The sequence below is a fragment of the Mirounga angustirostris genome, unplaced genomic scaffold (assembly GCF_029215605.1).
Source record: "Mirounga angustirostris isolate CCGP_5_RB_7025 unplaced genomic scaffold, mMirAng1.0.hap1 SCAF_2, whole genome shotgun sequence".
NCBI classification, from domain to species: domain Eukaryota; kingdom Metazoa; phylum Chordata; class Mammalia; order Carnivora; family Phocidae; genus Mirounga; species Mirounga angustirostris.
The window spans coordinates 147,113,284-147,133,499 of NW_026991710.1; the positions used below are offsets into that span (position 1 = coordinate 147,113,284).

At 36.6% G+C, this 20,216-nt stretch overlaps 2 protein-coding genes across 3 annotated transcripts in view; both read left to right on the forward strand.

Moving 5' to 3' along the window:
• Positions 1 to 20,216, forward strand: part of GALNTL6 (polypeptide N-acetylgalactosaminyltransferase like 6) — a 1,204,984-nt gene that overhangs the window by 876,561 nt on the left and 308,207 nt on the right. The window lies entirely within an intron of this gene.
• On the forward strand, positions 355 to 2,118 carry LOC123848092 (ras GTPase-activating protein-binding protein 1-like). Its single transcript, XM_045880137.3, is given in 3 exon segments — positions 355 to 754; positions 757 to 1,179; positions 1,182 to 2,118. Coding segments are annotated over 3 exon segments (1,380 nt in total). The 5' UTR covers positions 355 to 468; the 3' UTR covers positions 1,853 to 2,118.

Below are 20,216 nucleotides of genomic sequence, written 5' to 3' on the forward strand. Positions count from 1 at the left end.
AGTGAAAGAAAGACCCTAACATCTCTCACTTTAAACCAAAAACTAGAAATGATTAAGCTTAGCAAGGAAGTCAGGTCAAAAGCCAAGATAAGCTGAAGGCTAGGCCTCTTGCACCACCCAGTTAGCTAGGTTGTGAATGCAGAGGAAGGGTCCTTGAAGGAGAAAGGTAATACTCCAGTGAACACAGTGAATGATAAGAAAGAGAAACTGCTTTATTGCTGATATGAAAAAGTTTTAGTGGTCTAAACAGAAGATTAAACCAGGCACAACATTCCCCTAAGCTAAAGCCTGATCCAGATCAAAGCCCTCACTCTCTTCAGTTCTGTGAAGGCTGGGAGAGGTGAGGAAACTGAAGAAAAGTTGGTTGGGGCGGACGCAGTTGCGTGAGGGGATTTTGCCTTCTGCTGTACTGTGGAGCAAAGCTTGTTCCTCTCCCGCTCAGCCGCACAGGTTGAATTGACCAAAGCAATGGTTATGGAGAAGCCTAGTCCCCTGCTGGTCAGGCAGGAATTTGTGAGACAGTATTACACACTGCTGAACCAGGCCCCAGACATGCTACACAGATTTTATGGAAAGAACTCTTCTTATGTCCACGGGGGATTGGATTCAAATGGAAAGCCAGCAGATGCGGTCTATGGACAGAAAGAGATCCATAGGAAAGCGATGTCACAAAACTTTACCAGTTGTCACACTAAGATTCACCATGTTGATGCTCATGCCACTCTGAATGATGGTGTAGTGGTCCAGGTGATGGGGTTCTCTCTATTAACAACCAGGCTTTGAGGAGAGTCATGCAGACATTTGTCCTTGCTCCTGACGGCTCTGTTGCAAATAAGTTCTACGTTCACAATGATATCTTCAGATACCAAGATGAGGTCTTTGGTGGCTTTGTCACTGAGCCTCAGGAGGAATCTGAGGAAGAGGTAGAGGAACCTAAAGAAAGACAGCAGACACCTGAGGTGGTACCTGATGACTCTGGAACTTTCTATGATCAGACTGTCAGCAATGACTTAGAAGAACATTTAGAGGAACCTGTTGCTGAACCGGAGCCAGATCCTGAACCAGAACCAGAGCAAGAACCTGTATTTGAAATCCAAGAGGAAAAGTCTGAGCCAGCATTGGAAGAAACTGCCCCTGAGGATGCTCAGAAGAGTTCTTCCCCAGCACCTACGGACATAGCTCAGACTTGAAGACATTTTCTTGGGCATCTGTGACCAGTAAGAACCTTCCACCCAGTGGAGCTGTTCCAGTTACTGGGATACCACCTCATGTTGTTAAAGTACCAGCTTCACAGCCTCGACCAGAGTCTAAGCCTGAGTCTCAGATTCCACCGCAGAGGCCTCAAAGGGATCAAAGAGTGAGAGAACAACAAATAAATATTCCTCCCCAGAGCGGACCTAGACCAATCCGTGAGGCTGGTGAGCAAAGTGATGTTGAACCCCAAAGAATTGTGAGACACCCTAATAGTCACCAACTTTTCATTGGCAATCTGCCACATGAAGTGGACAAATCGGAGCTTAAAGATTTTTTTCAAAGTTATGGGAATGTGGTAGAGCTACGCATTAACAGCGGCGGGAAATTACCCAGTTTTGGTTTTGTTGTGTTTGATGATTCTGAGCCTGTTCAGAAGGTCCTTAGCAACCGGCCCATCATGTTCAGAGGTGAGGTCCGTCTGAATGTGGAAGAGAAGAGTACTCGAGCTGCCCGGGAAGGGGACCGTCAAGATAACTGCCTGCGGGGACCTGGAGGCCCTCGAGGTGGGCTGGGTGGTGGAATGAGAGGCCCTCCCCGGGGAGGCATGGTGCAGAAACCAGGATTTGGAGTGGGAAGGGGAATCGCTCCAAGGCAGTGAATTGCTCTTCAATTGATCTTCACGCAGCAGTACAAATCTCCTAGCTCCTGCAGAATGGTGAATTTCTTACACCAGCGTTTGGTATCCTGGAGTTTGACCCTAGTCTATTATAAACTGCTTAAGTTTGTACAATTTTACTTTTTGTGTTAATTATGTGTGCTCCCTTTCCCGCCCTTCCCTCTCCTCACCTTTTAGTCCTTCACTTCCAATTTTGTGGAATGATATTTTAGGAAAAACAGATTTTTAAAGAAGAGAAAAAGACTGAATTTCCTTGCTTTACTTTTGCATATACAGACTGGATTTTTTTTAACAGCCGTTTCCCCAAAGGAATGTGTCTTGCTTATTACTGACATTTGGTATGTTTCATTCATTGGAATATTTCTTATTTTCTATGTGTTTCAAAAGCCTGTGAGAAACACAGGATTTGATAAACATTTTGAAGGCAGGAAAAATCCAAATTGTTTCTTCTTTGAGAGTCATGACTACCTTCTGGTATGTAGAAATTGCCATTGGAAAAATTGACAGTTTTGATTCTTGCTGGTATGGTTAAAAAAATAAAAGGTGTTAGTAGAGTTTTTTTTTTCTTTTGATATATGATCACAAAACAATTATAAACCTGTTTTTACCATTTAAATTGTGAGAAAGGTTTTAAATGTCTAGAATGCAACTGATATAGATTTCTTTTGAAGTAGTTTTTTCATGTTTAATTTGTATTTGCAAAACAAAACAAAACCAAAAACAAAGAAACCCCAAAATCCAAATAACACAAAACCAGAGCAAAACTGTTGTGCCTTCTATTTATCTTTGATTCCAGCCTTGGCAGTTGTTTAAAGAAAAAAAAAAAGTCTATATTTGTTTTATCAGGTGTAGAGTATGTTGGGAATTGAAGAATCCCTCTTTCACCTGGTATGTCTTCTGTTCATTTGTTATGCCTTATTCTTAAAATTGAGTCTCAAACTGGAATGCCTTTAAGGACAGATATGCTTCTATGAGAGGTCCTTTGACCTAAGTAGTCCAGCATTTGTATTGTTTTATTTCGGTAAATATTCAGAATCCTAATCATAGCCCATAAAAAGGAATATGACTTTAATATTGGACTTTGTGCTTGAGTGTCTGCCCATTTTTTTTTCTTTAAATCATAGCCATATGGTAAATTTTCTATTTTGTTGTGGTTCTCTTTTATTGATGGGCATGCAGTGAGTGTTTCTTGGAAATAGCCAATTTTTATTAAAATATCTCTGGAAGAAAATTAAAAAAAAAAGTTGGTTGGTTCATGAGGTTTAAGGAAAGAAGCCACCTCCGTTACAGAAGAGTGAAAAGTGAAGCAGCAAAGGCTGATATAGAAGCTGCAGCAAGTTATCCAGAAGATCCAGCTCAGATAATTAATGAAGGTAGCTGCACTAAACAACAATTTTTCAACGCAGATGGAACAGCCTCCTATTGGAAGAAGATGCCATATAGGACTTTCAGAGTTAGAGAGGAGAAGTCAATGCCTGCCTTCAAAGCTTCAAAGGACAAGCTGACTCTGTTGTTAGGGGCTAATGCAGCTGGTGACTTTAAGTTGAAGCCAGTGCTCACTGACCATTCTGCAAATCCTAAGGTTTTTAAGAATTATGCTAAATCTACTCTGCCTGTGCTCTATAAATGGAACAACAAAGCTTGGATGACAACACACCTGCTTATGACATGGTTTACTAAATATTGTAAGCCCACTGTTGAGAACTACTGTCCAGAAAGAAAGATTTCTTTCAAAACTGGCTGCTGGTTGAGAGTGTGCCTGGTCACCCTAGAGCCCCAGTGGAGATAAACAATGAGGTTGATGTTATTTTCATGCCTGCCAATACAACATTCATTCTGCAGTCCATAGATCAAGAAGTAATTTCAATTTTCAAGTCTTATTACTTAAGAAATACATTTTGTAAGGCTCTAGCGCCATGATAGTGATTCCTCTGATGCATCTGGGCAAAGTAAATTAAAAACCTTCTGGAAAGGATTCACCATTCTAGATGCCATTAAGAACATTTTTGATTCATGGGAAAAGGTCAAAATATCAACATGAACAGGAATTTGGAAGAAGTTGATTCCAAACCTGATGGATGACTTTGAGGGGTTCAAAACTTCAATATTGGAAGTAATTGGAGATGTGGTAGAATGGCAAGAGAACTAGAATTAGAAATGGAGCCTGAAGATGGAACTGGATTGCTATAATCTCATGATTAAACCTGAATGGATGAGGAGTTGCTTCTTATGGGTGAGCAAAGAAAAATGTTTTTGAGATATAATCTACTCCTGGCAGACTGTTGAAGTGACAACAAAGGATTTAGAATATTCTGTAAACTTCGTTGATAAAGCAGCAGCAGAATTTGAGAGGATTAACTTCAATTTTGAAAAAGTTCTACTGTGGGTAAAATGCTATCAAACAGCATTGCATGGCGTAGAGAAACTGTTCATGAAAGTAAGATTCAATGCAGCAAACTTTATTGTTGCCTTATCTTAAGAAATTCCTGCAGCCACTCCAAGCCTTCAGCAACCACCACCCTGATCAGTCAGCAATCCACAACAATGAAGCAAGACCCTCCACTGGCAAAAAGATTAGAACTCACTGAAAGCTCAGCTGAAGGCTAGCGTTTTTTAGCAATAAAATATTTTTAATTAAGGGGTTTAAATTGATTTTCTTAAACATATTGTTATTGCACACAATAGACTACAGTATGGTGTAAACATAACTTTTATATGTACCAGGTAACCAAAAAATCCCTTTGAGTTGCTCTGTTGCAGTATTCACTGTATTGTGGTGGTCTGGAACTGAACCTGAACCTACAATATCTTAGAGCTATGCCTGTACCTGAGAAGCTCCTTCCCAATATGAAAACAGATTTTTGACTCCAATAGGTGGTTTTGACTGGTTGGAATCAAACTGGTGATCCTTTGTCTTTCTGGGTTTGGCTGGTGCTTAGAGTTATCTCCTTCATGACATGATCCTGAGTTCCTCGGACCTCCCACGGCTGGAAACTTCCCACTTACATTCTATGATATGGGCAATTTTGTCACTATTCCAGCCAGTTGTGGTTCCTTCTATAGCCACTGAGCATCAGGAGGCCACTGGCAGCTTCCCTCAGCTGACTCTCCTCTCCCCTCTAGTCTGTCTCTGGAACAGAATCTAAGACTTCCAATTGTGGGCTTTGCATCACACATGTCCACATCTCTTCCTTTCTTTTGACAAACTCTGGAGGCTCCATTATTTGCCAAAATGCAGTCCTATGCTCTGCTGCCATCGACCCACCCAGCCAGCTCTCAAGCTTTAGAATTCTTGAAGGTGACACAGACAAAAGTTCACTTTGTCACCCAAACTGTGTGTTTGGGGGAAAGAAAGAGAATCATATATCACATTCTCCAGGTGGTTGATCCTCCGGATTCAGTTCTCTAAGGATGTATCTTCCTATGCACCACCCCCCCGCAAAAAAGAAGGAAGTAAGGCACATAAGATAACTCATTCCAAAGCAACCTTCAAGATTCCTTCCCTAATTTCCAATTCCTGGCCTTTTCATGCCATCAATATGAATGAAAAGTATAAAGTCATCTAACTAGTTTACCCCAACTTCTTTCTTGCAAATTTTGCATGGTAATATTTGACACTTCAGCTAACACTTTATTTTAATATCCTGATGTGTATATGTAAATATACGTATTAATAATGTATTATATATATATATATATATACACAAACAAGTATACAGTTTAAATAAACATACAATTAGGTAAGACTCTATATGTCATACACATGTACACATATGCATATATATATACACACATGTAAGGTCCAGTCTTCATAGTAATTTTCACAGATGTGTGGTTTAGGAAGAGAACTGAGCTCATTTTATCAATTACCTTCTTTCAGATTCTTCAAAAAGGAAGAAAAAATCAGGGAGTTTCTCCTAGAAATAAGTCCTCAATAAAAACAGACTAAAAGGAAAGAAGGGTCTTATGTGAAGGACTGAAATATGACATCCTCAAATCCTCACTAGTTCCGAGAAAGAATATGACCAGATACTATAATCATGAGAGAAGACCCAGCCACAAAGAGTTATATAACAATAGATTTGCCATGAACACATAAAAGGGCATTCTAAATTATGTTCCAATAGATAAGCTTAGTGCTTTGGACCAGCAATAAAATACTGATGTATTACAAAAAGAAAAAAAAAAAACTTTTAATTTATTTTTCTTTCTCAGTAAAGATTTTGTTTTCTGAAAAAGGTAAACCAAATACTGATAGAAGCAATTGAGGCCTACAATAGATTGTAAGCATGTAAATACTCTAGATAAGTGAGTATAAGACACTTGAAACAAACTTCAAAGATTACTGGGCAAATTTACAGAAGATATCAGGGAACTTCAGTTAACATTCCATCCATAAGAATTTATCAAGAATGGAAGAAATCCTAGAAGTATAAAACAAATCAATGCAGTCCTGAAAAAAATCCACCAAACACAGGTAATTACTGGTTTTAATACACATTATTAAAATGACGGTTTTCAACCATCTTGAAAGGAAGTTGGTAACCAAAAGTTGGTAACCAAGTCAACATGGCCTCACTGACTTTATTTAGGCCTAAGTAATTTAATTTCTCCCTAAAATATGCCTATGATTATGGCTGATAAAAAATGCAATCCAGAAATCTGGATCTGAACAAGACAAATATTTCCTAATACAGATCTTCCTCGACTTACCATGGGCTTACATCTTGATAAACTTATAGCGAGTTAAAAATATCATCAGTTAAAAATGCATTTAATACACCTAACCTACCGAACATCATAGCTCAGCCTAGCCTGCCTCGAACGCACTCTTTTCACTTATATTAGCCTATAGTTGGGCAAAATCATCAAATACAAAGCCTATTTTATAATAAAGTATTGAATATTGCATGTGATTTATTGAATACTGCCCTGAAAGTAAAAAACAGAATGGTCATCTGGGTATAGAATGTTTGCAATATATTGGTTGTTTACTCTGTGATCATATGGTTGACCAGGAGCTGTGGCTGACCAGCATCACAGGAGAGGATCTACCACATATTGCTAGCCCAGGAAAAGATCAAAATTCAAAGTACGGTTTCTACTGAATACAGATTGTTTTTACTCCATGCTAAAGTCAAAAAATTGTAAGTCAGACTATTGTAAGTCAGGGATCATCTGTATTCTTAAAAACAACATGAAGGAATGTTGAAGGATATTGATAACATAAAGGGGATTTATAACTGGTTGAGTGGCTAATGACCAAAGATACTAATTTGAATGGATGTGATTGGAAAGAAATTGCTATCATTTATTTCTTCACTGAGCATGTGCTGAATGCACTGTTGGTAGTTTCTACTGAAGGTAGGATTCCTCAATTGTCTAGTTAGTCTGAGACTCCAGAGCCACTGTGGTTTACCTGGTGATGCAAGTAGATACAAGGTCAGCCTACCTAACATAGGCAAACTGCTAGGGGACAACAAATTGACCTTTCCCAAAGGAACAGGCAAGGAGGTATTCTAATTTCTCCATTACCTATTACTTTGTTCCCTGCAAGAATTGTTAGCCCTGATGACATCTAGTCTTGCTTCTTAACCCTTTTAAGAGCAGGTTTTTCCCTCTGCTTTACAAAGGCATACAAAACAAATAAGAATGATTTTTAAACAAAGAGGGTTTTTTAAAATATAAACTTGAGATATTTTATGGTCTCCCTTGCTTCAGACAAGCAGTCTATCTATGGAAAGAGAGGAACCATACTTCATTTTCACAGACAATGTAACAGTCTGTTAATCCCATCTGTTTCCTGTAAGAAGGAAAAAATTGTTACATATGGGGCTCAAGGAGCCTGAGGCCTCATGGTACATGTCTCAAGATCTTTACCCAAGAAGTAGAAATTCATCAGTGTAGTTTATGTAAGTAGGTTTTATTTTCTTTTAGAGACACCAGGGTGTCTTTTTCTCACATCTTTTATTTTATTTATTGATAACTTTTCAAAGATTGGTTGAAGATGTGTTCATTGATTCAGGTTGGATAAATGGACTTTTCAGTAACTTTTCAGTCTAAGATTTCCTTGGTGGGTATTTTGTCAGTAGCTAAGTTCGATGAGCCTAGACTTAGATCTCAGATATTCACATATCTATGAAACAGGGTCATTACTCAGGTAGACAATTAAATTCAATACAGAGAGTAATTGCTATAATTCTTGGTAGCAGACAAGCAAGCAACTGAAATTGATTCAGACTAACTTAAGGAAAGAATAAAGAATTTGATTTCCTAGAATGCTATTGAGTTTGTCACAGAACCTTAAGAAGAATATAGCATCCAGGCTGAGAAGACAAGATCCAAGTTGCATCTGGGGCTCTCATTTACAGGAAATATGGGCAGTTTCTCTAGAGTCCTGCCATCAGGATGGCCTTCTGTCCTTAGATGGCTCTTTCCAAGTTTAAATTCCTTAAAAGAAAATCTTATTGGCTGGGCTTGAGTCAAACTTCAAAACTTATCTATGATAGGGATTGGTGGCAATCAGAGTTGATAATCTGATTAGGACTTCAAGGAATGGAGGTTCCACAAAAGAAAACTATTGCTAGGTCTCTTTTCCAGAAGAAAGGACAAGGAGAAGCAAGCAGTAATAATATTTACTACAAAGAAAGTAGTTTACTGCATCTCTAGTTTGAATTTTGTATGTTAAATTAAGGTTTTAACTCTTGGATTGGGCAATGAGTTCACAGATGTTCATTTTTTATTGTGTAAATAAAGAAGAAATAAAAGATAAAAGGAGGCCATGTGTAGACCAATGATAATGTGTATGAATGAACAATTATGATTTGATACATAGTATAAACCTAAGATACAAAATTTTTTTTAAATAAAATTTTAAAAATTTAGCAAAATTTAAAAATATTATCCTTATTATCATACAGAAAAATCCAAATGGACCAGATATATTTTGAATATTTAAAACAACTTATTTACTTCCATTTCTGGATAACAATATGATAAATAATCAGGTTATAAAACAGTTAGAAAATTCTCCTGATTCAGATCTCCCCTACTACTTCCTTAAGTCACAAGTTGCAAGTTTAACTTAACTATACTAGGTCTTCAGCTCTTTCATATAAATATTAGAATCAATCTGTCAGATTTAACATATGTACACACACACACACAAAACTATTGGAACTTTCATTGGGATTGTACTGAATCTATAGATCATCTTCAAGAGACTCAACATTTATGCAATTACTTAATTTTCTAACTCAAAAACATCCTCTCATCTATTCTCATTCCATCTCATCCTATTTTGTTCTATCTCTCCATTTATTAAGTAATTTTTAATATGCCTCTATTATATCTGTACTGTTCTCTGTAGAGGTCCTTGCAAAAGATCTGTTAGATTTATTCCTAGGACATTTTATAGTCTGTGTTGCCATCATAAATGGTGTCTTTTTCTTTAAATGTTTTTTTTCTAAATGTTTGTACAGACATGCAATTGGCTTTCATGTAGTTAACTATCTTTCTAAATTCTTCCATCATTTCTCATTACTTGCCTGTATGGTCTTGGTTGTTTTATGTATACAACCAAATCATTTTCAAAGAATGACAGTATTTTCTTGTTTCAAATACTTATGCTTTAATTAATTTATTTTTTTAATTACACTGACTAGACTATAAAACGATGTTAAAGACAATAAAGCAGTGACAGATATCTTTGTCTTGTCCTGGATTTCAAAAAGAATACTGCTTACAATTTTCCATTTAGAATAATGTTTGCGAACACCAACAGGTTAAGAAAATTGGTTTATATTACAAGCTTATTTTTTATCATGATTGAGCATTGAATTTAATTGCATGCTTTTTCTACATCAGTTGAGATAATTGTATGATTTTTAGTATTTTAATCAATGTGGTGATTGAAAATGGTAGCATTTGAAAAATTAATTCGTACTTTGATTCTTAGAACAAACTCGATTTGGTCACAATTTATTATCTTTTTATAAACTTTTAGATTTGTATTATAAATGTTCCGCATAGGACACTTACATAGTTTAACAATTAAAAGATTTGTAATATTTTTAAATCTCATCTCTTTGATTTTGATATCAAGATTAAATCAGTCTTTTGGGCGCCTGGGTGGCTCAGATGGTTAAGTGTCTGCCTTCGGCTCAGGTCATGATCTCAGGGTCCTGGGATCGAGTCCCGCATCAGGTTCCCTGCTCAGTGCAGAGCCTGCTTCTCCCTCTCCCTCTGCCACTCCCTCTGCTTGTGCTCTTCTGTCTATCTCTCTGTCAAATAAATAAATAAAATCTTTATTAAGATTAAATCAGTCTTTTACAATGAACTGAGAATGGTGAAGTGTGAGAATCTGATGATTGGATCTTTGAAAATGTGGAAGCACTTACTCATAAAATCATCTCTGATGGCTGTTTCATATGCAGGAGACATTTTTCAATAGTTACTAGGCTATTAGGACCTGTTGCTTCCTAAGCTATGTTTGGAAAGTTATTCTTTAAGAATTTGTCCACTTCATGACAGTGGACATCTCTGTCTTTCTCTCTGTCTGTCTCTGTTTCTCTGTATGTCTCTGTCTCTATTTCTCTCTCTATCTCTGTCTCTCTCCATCTCTGTCTCTATCTATGTCTCTCTCTCTCTCTCTGTCTCTCATCATATCAATCTCACCTAAGGTTTATATAATTTTTTAGTCATTTAGAATCCAACTTCTGACATTGTTGATCTGGTCTATTTTTTTTTTTTTCATTATCATTTATCTACCATTATCCACTTCCTTTCCTTTGGTTTACTTTTATTTCTTTTAAGAACTTAGAGTTGGACATTTATCTCATTGATTTTCAGCATTTCTCCTTTCCTAATATAATCATCTAAAACAATAAATTTCCACTGAAGCTCCACTTTTGCTGATCCCACAAACGTTTATATATAATATTTTCACTTTCTTTAGTTTGAAGTGTTTTTAAAATTTCCATTATGATTTCTTCTTTGACCTATGACTTATTTTAAAATGCATGTTTTATATCTGAATATATGAAGGTTTGTTGATTGATTTATAATAACTTTTAATTGATCTGAAGTCATAGAGTATAGTGTATACAGCCCTGTCTTTTCAATTTTGTTAAACCTTGACTTATGGACTAGTATAAAAATATTTTTTAATTAGGAAGATGTGTATTTTCTATTTGTCAAGAAAATCTAAAAAAATCAAGTATACAAAAGTAAGTTCTATATATGTGCAGTAGATGAAACTCGATATCTGTGCTGCTCAAAACTTCCATGTACTTGATGATTTTTTTCTCTGCTTTATTTATCAACAGCTGATAAGATTGTATTGAAATATCCCTCTATGATCATGTTATTGAAAATTTCTCCCTTTACTTTTATCAAATATTTCTATTTTTATATTTTGAGGCGATTTCATTAAACACATTTACAGTTTCTATATCTTTATGGTAACTTGAAACTTATCAACAGGCAGCAAATGCCTTTTCTTAGCCTTTGACTAAGACAAATATAAAGAAACCAGCAATTTTTTATGTGTGTATATGTATATTTAATATCTTTTTCTATTTTTTACTTTCAATTTTTCTGTGCTTATGTTTCAGCTCTATCTCCTACACACAGCATCTTACCAAGTTTTAGATCTGATCTGACAGTTTTTATACTTTCAAATGGCAAGTCCATTTATGCTTATTGTGATTATTGATACGTTTATATTTGTTCCTTCCATTTACCTTTTTTTCCTGCTTGATCTTTTTTTTTATTTTCACTATTTGAAACTTTTTAAAGTTGTTTGACTGCATTTTTTCCCATTCTTTCTCCCTGTTGCTTTGAATCCATGCATTTAATTTTTGTTCCTTTTATCCATGAAATAGCAGCATTATATTTGTGAATAAATAAGTGAATAAATCTAAAACCATTTTGACCTCTCTCTCAAGGAAAACAAAATCATCACTCTTTAGCTTACATACTGTTACTGTCCAATATTTCGGTGCTATCTTTTTTTAACTTCCACTGTTCATTATTTCATGGAGACCTTTTTTGTTTGGACTCAGATCTTATGTTTGCCATATTGTGTTGTTTACCATTTCTCTATGTATAACAAACCATCTTTCTGGGATCGTTTTTCTACTTTATAAAGTATGTTTTTTAGAGCAGGTCTGTAGATGATATAGTCTATCAGAGTTTTTTTCTACCTTATTTTTTGTTCCATAAGATGTCTTAATCCTTATCCTTGAAAGATTGTTTTGCTAGACTCAAACTGTAGCCTGACATCTATTTCCAGCCAATATTTTTAGGATATGATTCTACCATCTTCAGGCTTCTAGGGTTGCTGTTGAGAGGATCCTTTCATCCAAATTGTCTTTTGGTTTTATTTTTGCTTGTGATTTTTTATTTCTCTCTGGCTATTTTTAAAACGTTCAGCTTTGGCATTCTGCACTTTCACTACTATATGTCTAGGCATGGATATCTTTTTATTTGTTCTCCCTGAAATGCAATATACGCCCCAGATCTGTGGGTACATGATTTTCTTGAAATACTATAGTCATTACCTTTTAAAATCGGTTTCCTCTCCTTTCTCTCAATTATTATCCTTTGGACCTCAAAGTAGATATAGGTTTGACCTTCTCATTTTATCCTCCATGTCTTTTGATCCTTCTTTAATGATTTCCATCCCCTTATCTCTCATTGCAGCATTACAAATAAATTCTTCAGGTATGTCTTCCCATTCAGTAATTCCCTTTCAACAGTGTCTATCATAACATTTTACTTGTGTGTTAAATTTTTGCTCTCAGCAACTGTATTTTTCACTTCTTACTATTTTACTTTTTAAAAAATCTGTCTTTGCATTCCTGAAGGTTTCTTGTTGTATATTTATCTTTTTAATTGTATTCTTTATTTCCTTGAGTATTTAATACAGAACCATTGAGTATTCCCTACCTAACATTTCAACATCTGCAAATCTTCAGGGTATAAAGGCGTTTGATGGTTGGTTATCTTTGTTGTGAGTTTACTGCTTCACTTCTGGGAGTCCAGTGAACTAAATTGGAGGAAGTTTTCCTTCGAAGAGAATCTCATCCTATTTCTATTAGTAGCCAGAAAGAAGACCATTTCTAATATCCTAGAAGGTTTGGAATCAGGGAGGGAAGCCACAGATTCAGTTTCTATCTCAATGCTATTCCAAGTTTCAGTATCTCTGCCATGCAACTATAAGACTCCTATCTCTGGGCAATTCCACCAGCTCACAGCGTGAAGTAGCTGGCCAGCTCCCTGCTACAGGCTTCCTGAATTTTTCTCCCCATGCCGTCCAGGATCTGACTCACTGCATCTGTGGACTATATCCCAAGCTGTCCCCACCCAGGCTGATAGCCATTCCAGGCCTACATCATGTTTTTATATTTCATGGTTTGTTTCTTTGAGGACTGGTTTCTGGAGTTCCTTCTTTTTTTTAGAACCATTTATGATTCATAGAGATAAGCCATCTGAGTCTTTGCCGATGTTGAGTCAGAAAATCACTCAGAGATCCTAGTTAATCATGATAATGGAAGTGGGACCAAGGTAGCATTTGATATTAGTACCTTACATTCCAATCAAAATAAAGGCATATAAATTATCTCCTAATATGCCAGGTACATTGGTTGATGTAGTCAACAAATATTTATTAAGGATCTACAATGTGCTAGACACTGTTCTACACCCTTGAGATACATCAGTGAACAACACAAATCCCTGTCTTAATAGAACTTACATTCTAATATGAGAATAGGGTAGAATTATTATCATAAATGATAATCATAATAAATACATTATGTAGTATCTTATAATAAGTTATTAGAGCTTAAAAATTAGAAAAGAGAGAGCAGGTATGGAGATTGACAATGGCTTCAATTTTAAATAGAGTGGGCCTCACAGATAGGTAAGAAATGAGCAAAACGTTGAGGGAGATGAGAGGTAATAGTTTGTGACGAACATTTCAAAGAGAAGAACCTGCTAGTGCAAAGGCCCAAAGATCAGAACATGTCTGATGTGTGCTCAGGAGAGTAAAGAGGTCAGAGTGGTTGGAGCAGAGCAAGCCAGGAGGAAGAGGGGTTAGAGGTGAGGCAGAGGTATAATTTGGCACCATATCATAGAAAGTTTTGTGGTCCTTTTACTCTGATTGAAATGGTGAGTCATTGCAGGGTTCTGAAGAGAGATGTTGAGCCCTCACGATGCAAACAATAAAGTGACAAGAAGTGGTATGACATTTTATAAAGCCTGTTGGAATAATCCAGGCAGGAGATAGTGAAGCTGAGTGGTATTTATGGAAATGATAAGAAGTGATCTGATTCTGGATATATTTTGAAGGTGGTATTTATATCCACTGCTCTGTTGCATTACCTAAAAACTTAGGGGCTGGAAACAACTGCTATTTGATTAGCTCACAGTTTCTGAGGATCAGGAATCTTGGAGCAGCTTTGCTTGGTGGTTCTGGTGCAGGCCTCTCACAAAGTTGCCACCATCAAAGTTTGAGCAAGAGCGGTGAACATCTCCAGACCAACTTCCAAGCTCATACACATGGCTGTTAGTAGGCCTCCAAAGATTCCCTTCCAAGCTCATTCTCATCATGCTCCTGTTGTTTTTAACCTTCAATATTTCATTTATTCAAAACCAATTTTATTGCAACCAAAAGAGAGGCATTAATTGTACATAATACACACATATATATATATTAGATATAAATATATTTTTTAAGTTTAAGTTATAAATTTTTATGTATTATATGTATATACATTTTAAGTTTAAGTTATAGGAATAAAGTTTATTTTGGCAGATAGTGTTACAGAAAATTAAAGTTGCATATATTAGTATATACATAACTCAACATCCTTAATTTGGTATAAGTGTGACACATTTTCTTGCTTTCCTGTGTTCTGCTAAATCATCATAACCCAAACTGCTTTATTATAAAACTCATATGCTGAAATTTGGCTTTATTGCTTTCACTTATGCTGATTCCAAACCAAAATTTTACAAGCTTCGCCTATCTCTGGGTGCATTTCATCATCACTATCATCCCAGTATGGATCACCAGCCTCTGATAAATCTGTACCATTTTCTTCATAATCTGGAAAGAAGTCCTCCCTTTCAAGTAACTGTTGATACTTCTCTCAGTAATCTGGATCAGCTGCAGTAAAAGGAACACCATCAGATGTATAAAATGTTGGTACATTCATAACATAGTTAAGATCATTTTCAGGTGTTGCTTCTCTGTACATTGAGGTTGCATGAACTCTACCCTAACTGCTTCACAACATGGCAGCTGGCTTCCACCAGAGTCTATGACTCACAAGAGAACATGAGAAAACACCCAAGATGGAAACAATTATCTTTTTGTAGCCTAACCTCAGAAGGAACATCATGTCACTTCTGCATATTCGATTCATTAGTAACATGTCGGTAATTCCAGTCCACACTCAAATGGAAGAGATTATACCATGTCGTGAATACCAGGAGATGGGGATCGTTGAGGGCCACCTTTGAGGCTGCCTACCACACAGATAGAACAGTAGGATTTTCTGATAGGTAGGACCTGGGTTATGAGGAAAAAAAGAGCCAGGGATGACAACAAGGTTTGGGACCTGCTCTGTTGGAAGATTGTTGTCCCACCAGCCAAATTGGAGAAATCTGAGCATGAAACAGTTTCACAGGGAAAGATGGAAAGTTTAGTTTTGATATATTGAGCCTGCAATATCTATTAAATATCCAGATGCAGATGTTAAGTAAAATATATGTGTCTGGGGTTCAGGAGAGAAGTCTGAGCTGGAGATATGGGTATCATGAACTTATTATTGGTGGTCTTTGATGGTATGAGATCACTAAGGAAGAAGATGACAATCAAACTTAAAAATTATAGGGGCACCTGGGTGGCTCAGTCAGCTAAGCCTCTGACTCTTGATTTCGACTCAGGTCATGATTTCATAATCATGGGACTGAGTCCCACATTGGGCTCCATGCTCGGATTGGAGTCTGCTTGAGATTCTTTCTCCACCCTCTGTCCCTCCCCCAATTCGTGTGTGCACATTCTCTCTATCTCTCTCAAAATAAGTAAATAAAATCTTTTAAAAAATTATCATGCTGCTCTTTTGGTCACATATGTTATGAATATAATCTTTTCAAGAACATAGAATTATTGTTCATATGGCTCCACATTGAGACAATAGGAATTTTCAAAATAAAATTCAAAGATGGTTCAAGTCAATTAAAAAAATTATTATGTTGTTTGGTAAACCTTGAATAACTTTTCCCTTTATTTTTTCACAGACATGTTATTTTAAATTAAAGTAAATGAGCAGTTCCAAAACCAAACAGCTTGGCTTCAGTTTCTGGTTCTACCATTTACCAGCTGAATACCCTGGAAAATGATTTAACCTGACTCTGCCTCATGTTCCTTGTCTGCAAAATGGGAAGAGTAATAATGCCTACTCATAGGGGGGATTTTGACAATAAATTAGTTAATTTATGTCAAGGACTTGGAACAGTGCCCACTACATAGTAAACCTTATGTGATTTTAGCTATTATTATTCTTTAAACTTTTCTTGATTTCCTTAACCAACCTTTAAGCTTCCTTCAAGCTTTTGGTCAAAATTCCTTCACTGGTTTCAAAACATCTAACTCTAAGCATATCATAATTTTATAGCTTCTGTGGAACAGCACAAAGCAGGTAACATTCCTCTGGAGAGTCTTCATGCAAATTTTCTTTCTTCAAGGCCAATATTCTCATATTCTTCAGCTCTTTATTCTGCAGAGAAATTTAGGGACCATCTTTTGTTAATAAATATGCCCTAGGGACCTTGTCTTCCATTCCTTCCTTTTATGTTTCACGCTGGGTGTTTTCATGCCCACATACACGTCTCCTGTCCGAGTCAAAAGAGGTGATGGTCACCTGCAATCTTCTGTCCTTCCCACCTTCTTGGCCCCCTTCCCACCTGCACTCACACTTTACAGCCCCAGACCTGCCAGGGCTCAGAGATTCTCCGAGTCCCCTGATCAAGCACACGACCAATGTTGAAAAGAGAAAGGTGGCAAAGAGCAATGGAAGTGACTCAAAAAGAAGTTACATTACACAACGCCATTTAGCAGGTCAAAAAAGTCTACTGCACATCCTCTAGTTCAGAAAGCTGCTTTCAAAGACTAATCTTTATTCTCACCAGCCTGATTTTCTGTGATCTTCCTTTAACAAACACATAACAAAGGGACCTGTAGAAGAAACAACTGAAGCTGTGCCCAGTCCCAGGCTAAAACAAACAGTTCAGAGATTCCAGGCAGGTGAACTTTGTTTTTGATGTTTTATTCTCTGAAATGCCTGTGCTGTCAGCCCATAAGGGCCCCGCCCCTGGCATGGGGAAGCACATTGCCTCCACAGAGCAGAGTCCCAAGTGGTTATTTAAGACAACCTAGAGGGCACCTGGGTGGCTCAGTTGGTTAAGCGACTGCCTTCGGCTCAGGTCATGATCCTGGAGTCCCTGGATCGAGTCCCGCATCGGGCTCCCTGCTTGGCGGGGCGTCTGCTTCTCCCTCTGACCCTCCCCCCTCTCATGTGCTCTCTCTCATTCTCTCTCTCTCAAATAAATAAATAAAATCTTTAAAAAAAAAAAAAAAGACAACCTAGAGACAGTGATGATTTTATACAGTGCCCTTGTTCAATGACAAAATAAAATTAAAATGAATTATGGAATTAAATGTTTAAAAATGAGACAGTAACAATTAGGAAAAAAACTGAGCAAAATCAACCAAATCATAAATGAGCAGATGGATAGATTTGATCTATACAACTTAAGAAAAAACAAAAAGTAAGTGATATTGATCAGAAAAGAGATGGTTACACCAGTGTGAGGAGCAGAGCACTAATATACTTGCTATTAAAGGAGCTTTCATATTTGAATAATAAAAAATGACAAACACTAAGAAGTAAAGGAAAAGCTGGCAATTCGCAAAAGAAAATTTCAAGTAACTAATAAACCTTTGAAAAGCATTAAACTTCACTCACAATTAAAGAGTGTAAATTACTTTAATAGACACATTATAACTCGTAAATTTGGTGATAATTGCTTTTCTAAGATAATTCCTATTGTTGGCAGGGTGTGAGGGGAAAGGAGCACTCTAATTCTCCATTGGGGAGTGAAAATTAGAGTAATGTTCTTGGAAAGCAATTTGGCAAAATGTAACCACATTGTCTCAGATGTCTCAAAAATGTTCTTTCATTTTGATTTGCATTTATTCATTTATCATGAGGGAATCAGAGATGTGTTAAAAAATAAGTATAAGGAATTTCATCAGTTTTATTTGTCATAGTCAGAAGTTGGAAACCACCAAATAAATGTATGAGAAGAGAGGAAATTAAAATACATTATGTCTTTCATATGCTGGGATACAAGGGGGATATTATCAATCATGTTTTCCTACCCTGTGTCAACAGGGAAATGGTATTTTGACACTCAAAAAATAAAAATACAATACCTCTAGAGTGGATATGCTGGCTAATTGAACATAATAATAATTTTAAAAGATTTAAAAAAAGAAACTTCAAGCTATTTTAACTTGATAAATTAAAATTATCCAACTCTCCCCTTCTGCTTTGTTTCTAGACTTACAAAATCTGAGTCAAATCTGTTGGGTGTTTATTTAAATTTCTTTTTGTCACTTGCTTCTAGGGAAAAAAACACTTTCAATTTGGCACATGGGACTAGTATTGGGCCCATTTGATATATACATTTTGATGAAAGTTATTAAATTGACAATTTTTATAAAAGAAAATTAAGTTTTTCCAAAATTTATTCATTGATATGAGGAAATACCTAATTTCCTCATACTAATACGGCAAGAAAAAGCAAGATTAAAAATCTATATTTATAGTACAATCTCAATTGTGTTAAGTACTTATTCGGCAATCATTGAACATTCAAGAAATGCTTATTGTGCTCCCATTATATGCCAGGCAACTCATAGTGAAAGAGGATGTGCAGAATTGGGTGGGGGGATGGAACGCAGACTGAAATAATGAGCTTACAATCTATAGAAAAAGAAACTCCATTAATAAACAAACGTGTAAAATAAAAGTCTGTCAAATTTTGGTAAGAGCTACAGGACAAAATAAATCAGGGAAGAAAAATGGGGCATATCATATGTGGTAGAAGGAATGTAACTGAATTTTAAATGGTTAATCAGAAAATGCTTACATGGCATTTGATCAAAGACCTAATGGTCATATGATTGTGAGAGAAGGAGCCCTGTCTGGGAGAAAGCGTTGCAGGCAGACGGGACAATATGCACAAATACCTTGGGTGAGAGTTTTCTGGTATGTTCCATAAATAGCATGAAAGCCACTGTGGCTAGAGCTGAATGAACGAGGAAAAAGGAGTTTGTGCAGATCCTCTAGAGCCCCAGAGCACTTGGAAAGGAATCTTCCTTTTACTCTGGATGAGATGAGGAGCGCTTAAAAGATCCTAAGCTGAGCCAAGGCACTAAATCAGTGAGCTTGCATTTAAAGAGATCCCTCTGGCTTCTGGCTTGAATACAAATACGAGAGGCAAATTTGGATGTACAACAACAAGTGGTAACTCCACCTCTCAAGGAGAAGCAGGTTTGGAAGGGAGTTTATTTAGAGCATGTTAACGTTCAAATTTTGGCATGATTATTAGCTTTCTGGGTGGATGTATTGAGTAGGCAATTGAATATACAGTATGCAGTTGGACTTCCAGGACAAGGTGTGAGCTGCAGATGTATTAATATTAACATCTAAATGGCATTTATGGCCATTAGCCTGGACGCATTCATTGAAGAATGAGTGGAAAAGAAGGGAGCCCAAGACTGAGCTTTTGGACAATCTTAATGTTTAGAGGTCAGGTTGATGAGGAGGAGGTAAAGAGGCAGGAGCTGTAAGGGAAGCCAAAGGAAAACCAGAGTGTGTGATGTCCTGGAAGGCAGGAGAAAAGAGTGTTTGAAGAGAAGAAAGAGATCAGCTCTGTTGAGTAAGCTGAGGTCAAAGAGTGACCGTTAGTTTTAACAGTCAGTATTTTTTCATGAATACGTCTGTGTAAGTATGTAGGGCTGGGTGTGTGAGTGTTTGGATGGGGGTGTCATGAGTATATAAGGCAAAATCTTAACAGTGGTTGGATGTGCATTATTTGTACAGTAAGGAAAAATATATTTTAAGTAAACTATAACAATCAATATAATTCATGAACAGATGTATTATAAGTTGTTTTCAAAAGCTAAATAGATTTGATAATTAATGTCAGATTACTGATTTTCCATTCTTTCCAACCACACATCTTGATACCATTTTTCTTATTAAAA